The sequence below is a fragment of the Neovison vison genome, chromosome 11 (genome assembly GCF_020171115.1).
Source record: "Neovison vison isolate M4711 chromosome 11, ASM_NN_V1, whole genome shotgun sequence".
NCBI lineage: Eukaryota > Metazoa > Chordata > Mammalia > Carnivora > Mustelidae > Neogale > Neogale vison.
In genome coordinates this window covers 71,391,543-71,407,423 of record NC_058101.1, presented here as the reverse complement: position 1 = coordinate 71,407,423, position 15,881 = coordinate 71,391,543, and the positions used below count along the sequence as shown (strand labels likewise).

Genomic DNA, 15,881 nt, shown 5'->3' with positions numbered 1-15,881 from the left:
ACAGTAAAGGTAACAGTCCCACTAAGGTTTACTTCCCAACTTCTCCAACTTTAAGAAGAGAGAGGATCCAGAAGGCAGAACCTCTCCCTAGTTTGCTTATAATTTTTGTAGCTAAGTGGACCAGCTGATGGAGCAAAGGGAAGAAACCTCTCCCTCTTCTACATTCTACAGGTTCTACATCACATAAAACAGGTCATTCTGATTCCAGGCAATAGCTCCACATAACTTTGAAAAATCACTACCATCCAAATATTTGGGATGCCCAATACAAATTCAAATACACAAAGGACAGTGACACGATATTCACAAAAAGGAAAATTAACTTAGCGAACATGAAAAAATGTTCAACCTCATAATCAAAGACAGAAAATTCAAACAGTAAGAGCCCAACTTTTACCTATTAAATCTGGGAAACCGTTTAAACAACCAGAATGCTGAAAAGTGAGCAATGATGTAATTGCACAGGGATTCTAATATACTGACAACCTCTACTAAGGGACGCTAAAAAGCTGTAAACTTAATAATCAACATTTTATAACCTGTAATCCATCCCAAAGGAATGAAACAAAAACTCCAGAAGAATTTATATGAACAAGTGTTCACCGTATGCTATTACTGCTTGTGCCTACCCCAACTGGTCTAGAATCTAAAGAGACTTCTAGAAAGAGAGGAATGGTATAGTCAATAGTGGGATGACGTTACATTATTAAAATAACAATGAAGAATTATGTAGCAATACCAGTCAAGGAGACAAAGACGTGATATAAAATTATATGCACAGTAAGACTATTATGATAAAATGCACTCAAGAAATCTAGAAATAAATACACAAAATATTATCTATGGGTTTGAGTTATGGTTGCCTCTGCAGTTAATTATTACATTTATAATTTATAAAAGTTAATTAAATCTCAAAACAAATACATTTGTTGATTCCCTTCATGATTGGACAACTGGGAATGCTTAAAGCATTCATTTGCACATGAATGACATTCTTTCACACATAATTGGATTAATAGCAATTCCTTCCTCATAATTGGTTTCAGGGGAATTAAATGTGACATTTTTGGTGTAATAAAAACAGTGAGAAGAATGGCTATTTGACATAATTGGTCTTTGTTTTATTTTCTGTTTTTTTGTGTGCTTGTTTTTGTTTTCCTCCTGGCTATTGTCACTTCTAAGTAATTTGTATCTATTATCCAAAGACGGACCATCTGAGGGAGGACTAGCAAGACCTAACTGAGGACCTCAGAAGTGCCTCCTGCACAGGGAAGAGGCCTGACGACCATCCCCACACCAGTCAGCTGCCCCCTGAGACATGGTCAGACGAGGAACCTCACACTCTCTCTGTCTCCATTACTTCCCAGAAATTTAGAAAATCAGAAATTCAGAAAATCAGAAGGGTTTTATCAATAAAACAGCTCTCGGGTATTCGAGAATACTTCTTTGTTTGGAAACTCCTACTTCCTCCCAGCTTCAAACTGACCCTTTCCACCATCTTCCCTGCTCCCATCTTCACCCTCTTCACTACCTGTCTTGTTTCGTTAATCATGACCATGGAGTAGAAGCTGAAATCAGCCATCCTGAAGCAGTGAAAAATATCCATCTTGAGGGGCAAAGGGTGGGGGAAAGGGAAGAGGGTGACATGTTATACGTGCTTTTGTGCTGTTCAACCCTCCCTAATTTTATGTGGTCCAGTTAAAATTCAATTCACTCCCTCAAAAATAGCAGACCCTAAAAACCAATGATATTCCACTTCTTTTTCTGATTATAAAACTACTACTTGAGGGGTGCCTGGGTGGCTGAGTGGGTTAAAGCCTCTGCCTTCAGCTCGGGTCATGATCTCTGGGTCCTGGGATGGAGCCCCACGTCCGGCTCTCTGCTTAGTGGGGAGCCTGCTTCCCTCTCACTCTCTGCCTGCCTCTCTGCCTACTTGTGATCTCTGTCTGTCAAATAAATAAATAAAATCTTTAAAACTACTACTTGTTCGGGGCACCTGGGTGGCTCCGTGGGTTAGGCCGCTGCCTTCGGCTCAGGTCATGATCTCAGGGTCCTGGGATCGAGTCCCGCATCGGGCTCTCTGCTCAGCAGGGAGCCTGCTTCCCTTCCTCTCTCTCTCTGCCTGCCTCTCCGTCTACTTATGATTTCTCTCTGTCAAATAAATAAATAAAATCTAAAAAAAAAAAAAAAACTACTACTTGTTCATGTAAAAGTTTAGTGAAAGAGAAGAAATCAGGTAGAAATTGGCCATCCTGTATAATTTTAATGAGAGATGAACTATCAGATCACTTCCTAGAATTCTTCCTTAATCCAGATATAAAGAAAGGCTTTCTAACAATGACTAAAAATCTGGAAAGAATTTCTAATTTTGACTAAATAAAACATTTACATGTTCCATGGCAAAAGCTATCATGAGCAAAGTCAAAAGGCAAATGACAAACTTAGGGAAAATATCTGTGGTATATATCACCGACAAGAGGCTAGTGGCCGGGCGCCTGGCTGGCTCAGTTGGTTAAGCTACTGCCTTCAGCTCAGGTCATGATCCTGGAGTCCCCAGATCAGGCTCCCAGCTCTGCGAGGAGTCTGCTTCTCCCTCTGACCTTCTCCCCTCTCATGCTCTCTCTCACTCTCTCTCAAATAAATAAAATCCTTTTTTAAAAAAGGCTAATGGCGGGGCACCTGGGTGGCTCAGTTGGTTAAGCGACTGCCGTCGGCTCAGGTCATAATCCTGGAGTCCCCGGATGGAGTCCCACACCGGGCTCCCAGCTCCATGGGGAGTCTGCTTCTTCCCCTGACCTTCTCCCCCTCTCATTCTCTCTCTCTCTCAAATAAATAAAATCTTAAAAAAAAAAAAAAGGCTAATGGCCTTTATATAAAAGAACTTAAAAATTAAGAAAAATAAGACCAAAATCCCATAGAAAAATAGGTGAAAGACATGAGCAGGCATTCTACAGAGATATAAAAATGGCCCATTAAGGATTTAAAAAGATAATTCAACTTCACTCATAAGTGAGATAAATGCAAATTAAAATAACACTAAAATATTTTCCCCCATCAGATTGGCAAAAACTCAAAAGCCTGATAATCTACTCTTTTGATGAAGTTGTAGGAAAACAGGCATTCCCATATATGCCAGTGGGAATGTAAAATGGTACAATTCCTGTGTGGGCGGGTTGGGGGAGGATTTGGCAATATTAAGCAAAATGACACATTCATTTACCCCTAGATCTGGCAATCCCACTGCTAACAGTGTATCTTAAAGACAGATACCCACAAAACAGACACACACACAAATGTATATGTATATATACACATACACATATCTATGTATATTATTATATGTATGAATTATAATTTATGCATATACTATATGTTTGTGTGTATGTATATATATATATATATAATCATTTATAATTGCAAAATATTGGAAACTACTTAAATATCCAAGTGTAGAGGAGTGCTGAATTCTTTATAGTACATATACACATAATATTCACCTATTTGGAAGAATCAGGCACTCAGCGTAATGTGGGATCTTGGATTAGATCACGGGATAAAAAGACGTGAAGTGGAAAAACTGGTAAGATCCGAATAAAGTCTGTAGTAAACAAGATTTTCTTTCTAAAGATCTATTTTTTTATTTGAGAGAGAGAGAGTGCACGCATGCACCATGAGGGGGTGAGCAAGGGGAGGAGCTGAGGGAGAGGGAGAGAATCTTCATCAGACTCCATGCTGAGTGCAGAGCCTGATAAGGGGCTCGATCTCATAGTCTTGAGTTCGTGACCTGAGCAGAAACCAAGAGTCAGATGTTTAACTGACTGAGCCACCCAGGTGCCTCTGTAGTTAAACAGTATTGCATTACTGTTCATTTTTTAGTTTTGATAAGTACATTATGGTTACAGAAGATGCTAATATTAATGAGAGCTAAGTGGTAGGGTCTACGGAAATTCTCTGTCCTATCTTTACAGTTCTCCTGCAAAACTAAAAATTAATATTTCTTTTTTTTAAAGATTTTATTTATTTATTTAACAGACAAAGATCCCAAGTAGGCAGAGAGGCAGGCAGAGAGAGTGGAAGGAAAGCAGACTCCCCACTGAGCAGAGAGCCCGATGCGGGGCTCTATCCCAGGACCCCAGGATCATGACCCAAGCTGAAGGCAGAGGCTTTAACCCACTGAGCCACCCAGGTGCCCCAAAAATTAATATTTCAAAATAAAAACAAAACTATTAAAATGTTTTTTTAAAAACATGGGCACCTGGGGGGCTCAGTGGGTTAAAGCCTCTGCTTTGGCTCAGGTCATGATCTCGGGATCCTGGGATCAAGCCCCTCATTGGGCTCTCTGCTCAGTGGGGAGCCTGCTTCCCGCCCCCTCCGCCCCACCTGCCTCTCTGCCCACTTGCAATCTCTGTCTGTCGAATAAAGAAATAAATTTAAAATTCTTAAAAAAATAAAAAACAAACAACATGTGGATACTCTCTATGAACCAATACAAAGTGTTTCCCAAGAGTTACTGAGTGAAAAGTGTAAATGCAGAGGAGAATATATACATAAAGGATTATGTGTAAGATTTAAAGAGAAATAGGAAAAATACATACATCTGCCTCTTTTTACAAAAAGAAACATAGGAAGGATAGATAGACCAGATAACAAGGAAGTTAGTTAACTGCAAGGGGTTGGGGAGAACAAGGTTGCAAGAATGCAAGAGGGAGTAATTTAAACTTTTGGAAGTTTGGGAAATTTAAACTTTTGGAAGCATGCTAATATTTTCTACCTGCAAAAAATATTAAACTAACATAAATTAACAATGTTAAAAGAAAGGGCCTGAAACTGAAAGCAAATGGAAACAGGGCTGATTCCAGGACTGGGACAGAGAAAGTACAAGATGAGTCTGGGACACAGGGTGCCTGGGTGACTCCGTTGGTTGAATGTCTGCCTTCGCCTCAGGTCATGATCCCAGGGTCCTGGGATCAAACCCTACATAACAAATCCTACTCCCTCCACTAAGCAGCGAGTCTGCTTCTCCTTCTGTGATTTCTCTCGCTTTCATTCTCTCTCAAATAAATAAAATCTTTAAAAAAAAAATGATGAGTCTGGGATATCCTGCTATAGCTGAAGTCAACAAGTGTTCAAAAAAGTAACAAGGACATGACACGAGGATGAAGAAGGCACGCTGTAGGTTTGGGACAGTGCGAGTACCCAAATAAGTCTAGGAGGGAAACGTAAACAACTGAAAACCAGAGGAATCCATGAGTCCGTAACAAAAATAAATCGATGAAAAATGCCAAGTGAGCTCTTGCTTATAGCAGAATAACAGGTGCCAAATGATAAATGTGAGAGAATGCTGGGGTTGGAAAACAATTGTTTTGTAAAAACGTCACAGCCAAGATTGGTTCAGATAAAAAAAAAAAAATCATGAATGGACACTAACTCATGGGGAAATTTTGATAAGGAGTGGGATATCTGTGTAGCCTTAAATAAAGTGTTTTCTCACAGAAAATTTCAAATTGTTTATTATTGGAAAAGGCAAGATTAGTAACTCTACAGTGGAGAACTCAGGTAGGTAACAACTTTCTGGCTTTCTATCCTCCACGAGGGGAGATACCACATCCCTCCAGAAATGCTCCTTTGACAAGGACGTAAGCATTCCACCTGGGCATGCATCATCAGAATCAGATCCTAGGAAACGTGACAAAACCCAAAATGGAAAATGTCCTGTTTAAAAAAAACGAACAAACAGAACTACATACTTAAAAATATGAATGTCCTAAAAGACAAAGAAAGGCAATGGAAACATTCTAGATTGAAGGACATAAGAGATGAAAACAAATTCAACAGCTTCCCAGACTGGATCTTGCACTGGACTGAAAGGGAAAAAATGGTAGACACTGATCAATTAACGAGACAGGGACATGTACCAAATATTAGAGTAGAACTTTAATGTTCAATCTATACTGCAGTGTTATTATTTAACAGAATATTCTTAGAAATACACACCGAAGTATTTGGTAGGAAATTCCACTCAAATAAAAAGTAAATGAGCACTCAAATGATAACATAAATGGGGTAAACGTTAAGACCAGGAGAGTATGCAAAAGGTCTACAAGGCTCTTATTTTTACAACTTTTCTGTAAATCTGAAACTATTTCCAATTAGAAGTTAAAACAAAACAAACAGGGGTGCCTGGGTGGCTCAGTGGGTTAAGCCTCTGCCTTCAACCCAGGTCATGATCTCAGGGTCCTGGGATCAAGCCCCGTGTCAGGCTCTCTGCTCAGCAAGGAGCCTGCTTCCCCCTCCTCTCTCTGCCTGCCTCTCTGCCTATTTGTGATCTCTGTCTGTCAAATAAACAAACAAATAAAGCTTTAAAAACAAAACAAAACAAAACAAACAGCCCACTACCTGTATTTTTCCTCTCACAAATGTGGTGATATCATTCTCGTTTTCAAAGATGGAGAGGGTCTGCAGTAGATTCTGCTCCAGCCATTCCCAGTGCTCGGTGATTTCTTTTCTGGAACCTCCTGTATGAATAATAAGATGATTTTTAAAAAATGATAATATAATTCGGTGAATTTAAAAGATACTTAAACAGGCTCACTTCATCAAGATGCACTAAAGGAGACCCCCCCCCCATCCTGACAGCTCTGCCTTGAAATGCTTTGTCCCTTTCCAAAGAGACCCAGAAGACACATAAGGATATGGAAACCCAAGAGTAAGCACTGCGTCAGAATCAAGTGTGACCAGGTGGGTTCAGAAACTTCTCCGACACTGTCTCCAGTTAGAAGGTAGCAAGGTTTCTCCCACTCATTCTCTGGATTGGGACTTGAGCATGACCCTCCACTCGTCTCCCTCCTAGAACATCTATGCACGTCACAGGCTAGGGGCCTAGGTTACAGTTGTTAAGTTGCAATAATCTGAGAGCTCTGGTGTGCCACTGGAGGTCTGCGGTAACCACCTCCTATAATGGGCAAAAATGATCCTCGCTCACTTCAATTATGAATGAGATGTGACAGGGGACAATCGCTGGGGAACAGCGGCCTGGCTCTCGCGAGCACCACTGCCTTGAAATGTAATGGGATGAGGTCACCCTCAGAGCCTCTGAGCAAATCACTCCCTTTCGGTCAGGGCTAAGAAGCATTAAGTCACCTCTCCTGGCAGTTTCCGCACTCAAACCACCCTGGCCTTGTAGCCTATGTAATAGGCACCGCTCTCCGCTCGCCACTGAGGGGCATCCCATGGATGAACGGCATCAGGATATGCTTGGAAAGACACTGAGCTAAATTCCTTTCCCTTGCCCTTTTATTCTTGCTCTGGGATTGTTAACGATCTTGCAGAAAACCAGGTTGTATAAATCATTCATAGTCATATATATAGATTGTAGGCACTGCTCATTCCAGAATTAAGGAACGATTTTCTGATTCCACTGATTCATCAACCAACCTCCAGGCCTCTCCTCAGATTTCCAAGCTTTTTTCTCCTTGATTTCTTAACAATGTCTTTGCTATTCTTTGTTCTCTGTCACCAGTAATTCAAGGGAAGTCAGAATCTCACTCTGACTCCTGACAAAGAACGGCGGGAGACACAAATGGGTCTACAATGATACTCAGAATCGCAGAACTAAAATCTCCTTGGGGCGAGGTCTCAGAACTGCTGTTTAAGGAGAGGGAAAACCAAACCAAAGCCAAGTTCATTTTAAGACTAAATGCCAAAACTGCCTAAATGGAATAATAGAAGAGGACGAGAAGCCAATTTGTTAGTGGAGAGGTAGTCCTGTGAAAGCACAGAGGAACAGACTGCAGCTCTCTGCGGGCTTTACCCATGGCCATCGTCATCCACATGTAAAGGCAACCAAAGACTATACTACAATGTCACCGAGAGAGCTAGGACTCAGGACACGTGGTTCCCCTCCTGCTGCTATTAGCCCGCTGGATGACTTTAGACCGTTTAATCTGTAAAATGGAGATGAATCACACACACACACACACACACACACCCCTTTCCATCTCAGAGCAATGCTATAGAAACCCCAAGGAATAATGTCCACAGAGATACTTTGGAAAATAGAAAATATTTTTCAGATGCAAAGAACAATGATCATTTGGAATATTTAGGGGAATGAGTCATTCTGGAGTTTACCAGAGTGCTTTCAAACATTTTAGAGTTTAAATTTTTCAGTAGTCACTGAAAAAAATTTTTTTTTAAAGATTTCATTTATTTGGGAGAGAACAAGCGAGTGAGCATGGGCCAGGGAGGGGCAGAGGGACAGGGAGAAGCAGACTTCCAGCTGAGCAGGGAGCCCGACGCAGAGCTCGATCCCAGGACCCTGAGAGCAGCGTGACCTGAGCCGAAGGCAGATGTCTAACTGACTGAGCCACCCAGGCGCCCTGGCTGCTGGAAAAATTTCTAAAATATACTGTTTGCCCTTCATTGTCTGAAAAGAGGTCGCTACCATCCTCGGCTGCCAGGCGCCCTCCACCCCGGCCACCTGTGCTCGCTGGCACTGGCGGGTGTGGGCACCTGAGGACAGAGGCACTCCTGGAGACCCACGGGACTGCTGAGCTTCTGCAGACCTGTCGGGCACAATTCCCAGCATCTGTCTGTATTGCTTCTTCTTCTGCCCCTGCCTATGCTGACTGCAGATGTGCCTTCCAGAGGCTGGTTTTCACGTGCTATCTCACCATGCTCTGCCCTTGACTAGGTAGTCACTCCGGGTACTTGACTTTAGAGCCCCTGTTACACTGGCTCTGGAATCCAACTTCCGCTCAACCTCACTAATCCTCAATCATCCTGGATAGAAAAGTCCATCAGCTACAAGACCTAAAATGGAACAGGTGCGCCTTCAGCTTTGCACATGCTTCAAAGTGTTCTTTCTGCACATATTCACATAAGAACACCCATCCATGCACACACGCAGGGTAAAAATGGTGTATGCATGCATATACTCATTCAACAGACACCTACTCATACTTCCAATTGTCGTGGATAGAATATAAAGACATTATGGCTAATTCCCATCCTTTTTTTAAAAAATATATTTTTTAAGGTTTTATTTATTCCTTTTATAGATAGAGAGAGGGAGTAGGGGAGGGTGCAGGGGAGAGGCAGAGGGAGAGGAAGAGGGGTAAAAGTGCTCTCCACTGAGTGTGGAGCCCGACACACAGGACTCCATCCCACAACCCCGAGATCATGACCCAAGATGAAACCAACTGGATGCCTAATTGCTTAACCAATCCTGCCACTCAGGTGCCCCTCCCATCTTTAAGTAAGCCAGCCGAGTGCTATGGTACTAAAGTTCAGATTTACTACAAACATTGCTTCCCCACCTACTGCCTTCTCTGCTATCCTAGGATCTGCTGTGACCCACCCCATTGCACTGTCCATCATTTCCGTGATCCCCACCTTCTACCACCTACCACCATTTGCACCATTGGCTTTTCTCCCTACTTTTGTTGCCCAGGATGTAAATCCCCACCCTTCTATCTTCAATTACTGCCACTGCCCCCCACTGATGCTGCTAGTGAGGCTTCCATTCTGCTCTCCATCTCCTGTTGCTTCTCCCATACTTGTGTCACAGGAAAAGGTAGGTTTCTAGAGTTATCCTGAGCCACTCACTGCTCCCACATAGGAAAGGAGCTGCCACTGCCTATCTCCACATCTTTCAGCATGCTCGGCGCCTTGGGTCTGCTTCTGTACTACCGAACAGGTTTTGGTGGTTTCTTCTGGCTCTATCTACATCTAAGATTTCAAAGTTCCCGAAGACTGAGATCTAGATACGGAAGGACTTTGTGTACCATGATATGAAACCTTTATCACCATATACTATTTGAGGAGAGAAAAGATACAAACGCCATCAGCCAATGGTAGTTTCAGGAATTAACTATGGATAGTCATCTATGCCCAAAAGATACTTCCTAGGGCAAGTAATGAAATATTCCTTTTAAGTTTATTGCTTCCTATAGAACAGCACCACATTCTCTGAACACTTCCCTAAACGCCCCAGGTTCTGGGGACTAGAAGTATGATCAATACCAACAAAGCAGAGCTGGAGTCCGTGACCCAGACAGTGAGACGAATTCTGAAGATGCCCCCCTTGTAAAAAAGTATTTCTGGAATCAGGCGTCCATTTCTGCCCACTTCTCACTCCAGACCAGAGCCCACATTACCTCTCAGAGATCACAGAGCAAACGTCCTGTTAACGGAGACCCACTGTGTCCCTCTGCCGGACCACTCTTCAGGAATGAGTGAAACTCCGCAGGAAAAAGGCCGGCATCCTACAGGTTCCTTATAATAGCCCTTTCCTTTCTCAAGACACTAAATACAAGGGCTGCCTATTTAAGATCTGGGAAGTTTTCTTTGGTGACTTTTTAAGGTGAGGTAACACATGGAGCTCTTGTGCTGTGACTAGGGACTGGTCTGTTCGCCCAGCAGTTCGAACAGAAGGTGTTAGAAGCTCAGAACAAGAAAAGGAGGTCCATTTTCTGGAAACACTTTATGTAGAGAGATACAGCAGGACAAACAAGCCGACCCGACTGTGTGATCAGATAGCACTACAAAGAACGCAGGTGCTGGGCAAGCGAACCCCCCAGAAAATCCAAGTCAATCCAGGTTGCAGCTTCCTGCCGTGGTAAAAACTAGATCAACACCTGATGGGCTTAAGGTTACTTAGAAATTAATTGTGGGAAAATGGGAATCTTTATCTCTTGGACCGGTGGTTTTTGTTTGGTTTGGTTTTGAAGAACACTAGCCCTGTTGCATGTATCTGCGCAAAACCGGAACATGATTTAAGATGATGAAAAATACAAAATCATCCCAGTCTAGTGTCTCATCTAACTTTAAATGTATCTTCAAGTACATAAGACTACTTGAAATAACAAGGAAGAAGCATTAAGATGGACCCACGATTTGATTCTCCCATATCTGGCCTTTGAGGATTAAGAACAAAGGCTTACAGCCCTACCGATACTTAATCAGCAGGTATTTCTTTGGGCTGCATGGTCACCTAACTTCAAAACCTATACTGAAGGGTGAAGAGCTACCATTTACATCCACGTGGAGGGGACTGGAGGGGATTCTGCTGAGCAAAGACAATTATCGTATAGAGTCACTCATATGTGGAACATAAGGACTAGTGCAGAGGATCATAGGGGAAGGGAGGGAAAACAATGGGAGGAAATCAGCAGGAAGACAAACCATGAAAGACCCCTGCCTCTGGGAAACAAGCTGAGTGAGGGCTACGGAGAGAGGTGGATGGGGGGGATGGGGTAACTGTAATGGGTATTAAGGAGGGCACGTGACATAATGAGCACTGGGTGTTGTATGCAACTGATGAATTATTGAACACTGCATCTGAAACTAATGATGTACTATATGTCGGCTAACTGAATTTTTTAAGAAAAGGATGTTTGTTGGAAAAACAAAAACAAAACCCCCAAGAAACAAAACCTACTTAAGGGCAATAAGTAGGACTGGAGGTTAGATTATCTGGAATAAGAAGCCTGGTTATTACGGAGACAATATCACACCTAGATCAGAACACAGGCTTTGATGTCAAAAAAAGTAGAGCTGAGGGGCGCCTGGGTGGCTCAGTGGGTTAAGCCGCTGCCTTCGGCTCAGGTCATGATCTCAGGGTCCTGGGATCAAGTCCCACATCGGGCTCTCTGCTCAGCAGGGAGCCTGTTTTCTCCTCCCTCTCTCTCTCTCTCTCTGCTTGCCTCTCTGCCTACTTGTGATCTCTGTCTGTCAAATAAATAAATAAAATCTTTAAAAAAAAAAAAAAGTAGAGCTGGTTTCAAAAGTGCACACATTGACTTTGTGATCGTAGGTAAAGCACTTAACTTCTTTGTGCTGCGGGGCGCCTGGGTGGCTCAGTGGGTTGAGCCGCTGCCTTCGGCTCAGGTCATGATCTCAGGGTCCTGGGATCGAGTCCCGCATCGGGCTCTCTGCTCGACAGGGAGCCTGCTTCCTCCTCTCTCTCTCTCTGCCTGCCTCTCTGCCTACTTGTGATCTCTCTCTGTCAAATAAATAAATAAAATCTTTAAAAAAAAAAAAAAAAAAAACTTCTTTGTGCTGCAAATACCTCATCTGTAATATGTAGGTAACAACACTTGCCACATTGGTTTGTGCTGGGGATTCAAGAAGATAGTACACACACGTGAAGTCCCGAGCACAGGTGTAGAATATACAGAGCACTAAATAAACAGTTGTTTTGCTATTATCATCGTGAGCAATAGACAAAGATCTCATCTTGACATGTGATGCAGAAGGTATTTCTAACTTCTGAAGTCAGGGAGCTAAAACATTAGCTATTTAACCCTTGCCTGACTAACATGCATTCAACAGAAATCTCTCTGGCTAGGGCATCATTATGTTTGGCATCATTATGTTTGGACTGCAAAGTGTACATATTACTAGAGTAAGGCATTCATAGAACAACTCCTTGTGTAACTACTGTAAGCTTCTTACGTAACTCTGCTTAAATCTCTTATGCGTCATAACAATATGCTCATAGCTTCACAACCACATTTTTTTTTAAAAGATCTTATTTATTTGTCAGAGAGAGAGCACAAGCAGAGGGAGCAGCTGAGGGAGAGGGAGAAGCAGACTCCCCGCTGAGCAGAGAGCCCGATCTGGGACTTGGATCCCAGGACCCTGGGATCATGACCTGAGCCAAAGGCAGATGCTTCATCAACTGAGCTGCTCAACCAATGTACCCAGGCACCCCACTTTATAACCACTTTGAGAAAAGAGAAGACCAGGTAACTCACCCAGCCTCGACTGTAAGATTCTTACAGTCCTGAATGTGGTTGATGTCCTTATTTTATGTATTTCACTTAAGCACTAAGGTCCTTTCCCACTCTGAATGGGAGAAAGTAAATGGCTATCTTTCTGGAAGGCAATCAAGCTAGGGGCATTAAAAGCCTTATAGATATGGATACTTTTTGACTCAGCATATCTGTTTCTATAAACTCATCCTCAAGTGATAATTAAAGGAATGTGAAAAGTTTTTTTCCCCAGAGGATACTGATTAAGGTTGTTCAAAATGCAATTAACATAAGGGGGGAAAAGATTCCTGTTTTCGATAATAGCATATCAGATAAATTATGTTATACACACAATAAAATATTGTCTACTTATTAAAAATGACATTACAGAAATAGGCTTTATTAACATGGAAAGCCTATACATACATGTACACACATATATGCATCATATGTCTGTGTGTATGTATGCAAACACATACACACATGTTTATATAAAGTCTAAAAGGTGACTTGGAAGGGCCCCTGGGTTCTTCAGTCAGTTAAACACCCAACTCTTGGTTTTGGCTCAGGTCCTGATCTCAGGGTCTTTTTTTTTTTTTTTTTTTTTTTTTCTGATCTCAGGGTCTTAAGATCAAGCCCCATGTGGGGAACTCAGCAAGGAGTTCTGCTAAAATTTTTCTCCCTCTCTCTCTCTCTGCCACCCTCAACACTCGTGTGCTCCTTCTTTCTCTAAAATAAACAAATCCTTAAAAAATATAAAAATAGGGCATCTGGGTGGCTCAGTCAGTTAAGAGGCTGCCTTCAGCTCAGGTCATGATCCCAGGGTCCTGGGAATCGAGCCCTGCATTGGGCTCCCTGCTCAGCGGAGAGCTGCTTCTGCCTCTCCCTTTGCCTGCCGCTCTGCCTACTTGTGCTCTCTGTCAAATAAATAAATAAAATCTTTAAAAAATATATATAGAGAGACACCTGGGTGGCTCAGTGGGTTAGAGCCTCTGTCTTTAGCTCAGGTCATGATCTCAGGGTGCTGGGATCGAGCCCTGCATCGGGTTCTCTACTCAGCAGGGAGCCCGATTCCCCCTCTCTCTCTGTGCCTGCCTCTCTGCCTACTTGTGATTTCTATCAAATAAATAAATAAAATCTTAAAAAATATATATATGTGTGTGTGTATACACACACACACATATAAAATAAAAGGTGATTTGGAGTATGGTATTGTTGTTTTTAAATTTATTCTTTTTTCTTATCTACATTTTCTACTTTTTAAAATGACCATGTATTACTTTACAGAAAAAAACAAGTTCTTTTTTTTTCAGAAGGTTTGTTTATTCTAGAGAGAAAGCAAGTGAGCACAAGTGGGAAGGACAGAGGGAGAAGAAGAGAGAATTCCAAGCAGACTCCCTGCTGAGCATAGAGTCTGACATGAGGCTCGACTCCACAATCCTGAGACCTCGACCTGAGCCCAAATCAGGTGCACCACAAGCTCTTCTTTTTAAGCTGCTGTGTTTCCAAAGATACAGAACAGTTCTTGTAGATACCCAGAACAAGGAAGGATTATAACATGCCAACTTCCGCATTACATGCATTTCATGTGGATGGCAACTAAATTACCCCACATCTTCTCTCTCCCTTGTAGAGAAATAGCAGAAGCAGAACCCACTAGCCATCTTTAATGAAACTCTGGGTCTTCCCAGCTGCTGACTAAAAGAATGCTTAATCATGAAAGCCAGTAGGGCACTGCTCAGAAAGTACTGGGCTAGGAAGGGGGAGACCTAAGAGTTAGGTCTCAGCTCTGCACTAGCTAGCTACAACTAGCATTGTAGCTACAACTAGCATTGTAAACTTGAACGATTCACTTTGCCTTTGCATCCTAGTAAAATAAAACTGTGAGGCACGATGGTGGCTCACAGAGCTTGCGGGTCTGAAAATGAATGACCATCGAGGCCCAGATGAAATTCTGGGATGGTAAAGAAAAGAGAAACTAAACCAACAGGCAGACAAACCACGACACCACGCCGGGCTGTGTCCTCAGTGAAGTGCCCATCAAACACAACTCCCCTATAGTCCTGCTGGAAAGCCCTGCATCGGGTTCTCTACTCAGCAGGGAGCCTGCTTCCCCTGAGGGGACAATTCCTAGAGGGAATTGTCATCAGCTCCTTCTTTCTTTCTGTTTGTCCCTCGTCTCAGTGGTCCCAGAGCTGCTCTGTAGACAACGTTCTTGGAGTTACCAGCATTTTTATGTGTCTGTATTGTCACTGAGGCTGTATAACCCTTCTTACCATTAGAACCTTCTAACTCTTCTAATGGGGAGAGCCAAACGGGCTGCCTTCTGCTGAAATCCACGGAAGGCTAAGGAGAGAAGTGGACTGGGTTCTCTCCTGCCTCTGGGGCACCAAGTCCAAAACACCAGCTGCTAAGGGAAGACCTGTCACTGTTTAGCTCCCTAATGAGAGGTTCAGATGCAAAACAGTCCAGTCAACTGACTGGTAGGGGAGAAGGGGAGACTGTCTGCATATAATGAGCTCAGCAAAGCTGGCTAGACAAATTCCTACAGTATTGCTTCCTTTATGTTCTTAGAGACAGCAAAAGGTATAATTCACTGCATAAAGCACCGAGCAAAATGCAATTCAGGAGGTTAGAACTGACGGCACAAAGGGATAGCAACCAAAGAGAAAGATGGTCGGGACACCTGGGCCGCTCAGTCGGTTCAGCACCCACCTTTGGCTCAGGTCATGATCCCAGGGTCCGGGGATTGAGTTCCTCATTGGGCTCCCTGCTCGGCAGGAAGTCTGCTTCTCCCTTTGCCTGCCACTCCCCCTGCTTGTGCTCACACATACTCTCTCTCTCTCTTTCTCTCTCAGACAAATAAATAAATAAATTCTTTAAAAAATTTAAAAAAAAAAAAAGCAAAGAGAATGGTGGCTTCATTTTGGGTAGTAGTGAAAAGAAACAGTCATTACTTGGGAATGTTTTTTGCTCCCTTTCCCAATGAAAGGACTCAATGCCAAGGAGAAGTTTAAAAAAAAAAAAAAAAATCTAACCAATCTGGATATAGCCATTAGATTAGAAGCAGCATATGAAAATAATGTTCATAATGTTTCACCAAATAACTCTAGCTTTTTTTCCCAG

General features: G+C 42.6%; 1 protein-coding gene across 1 annotated transcript in view; it reads right to left on the bottom strand.

Moving 5' to 3' along the window:
• TBC1D9 (TBC1 domain family member 9) overlaps positions 1-15,881 on the bottom strand; it is a 122,700-nt gene that overhangs the window by 51,914 nt on the left and 54,905 nt on the right. The window contains exon 3 of the mRNA XM_044268037.1: positions 6,397-6,515. Within this exon, the coding sequence (XP_044123972.1) occupies positions 6,397-6,515 (119 nt within the window). The remainder of the gene's footprint in view (positions 1-6,396; positions 6,516-15,881) is intronic.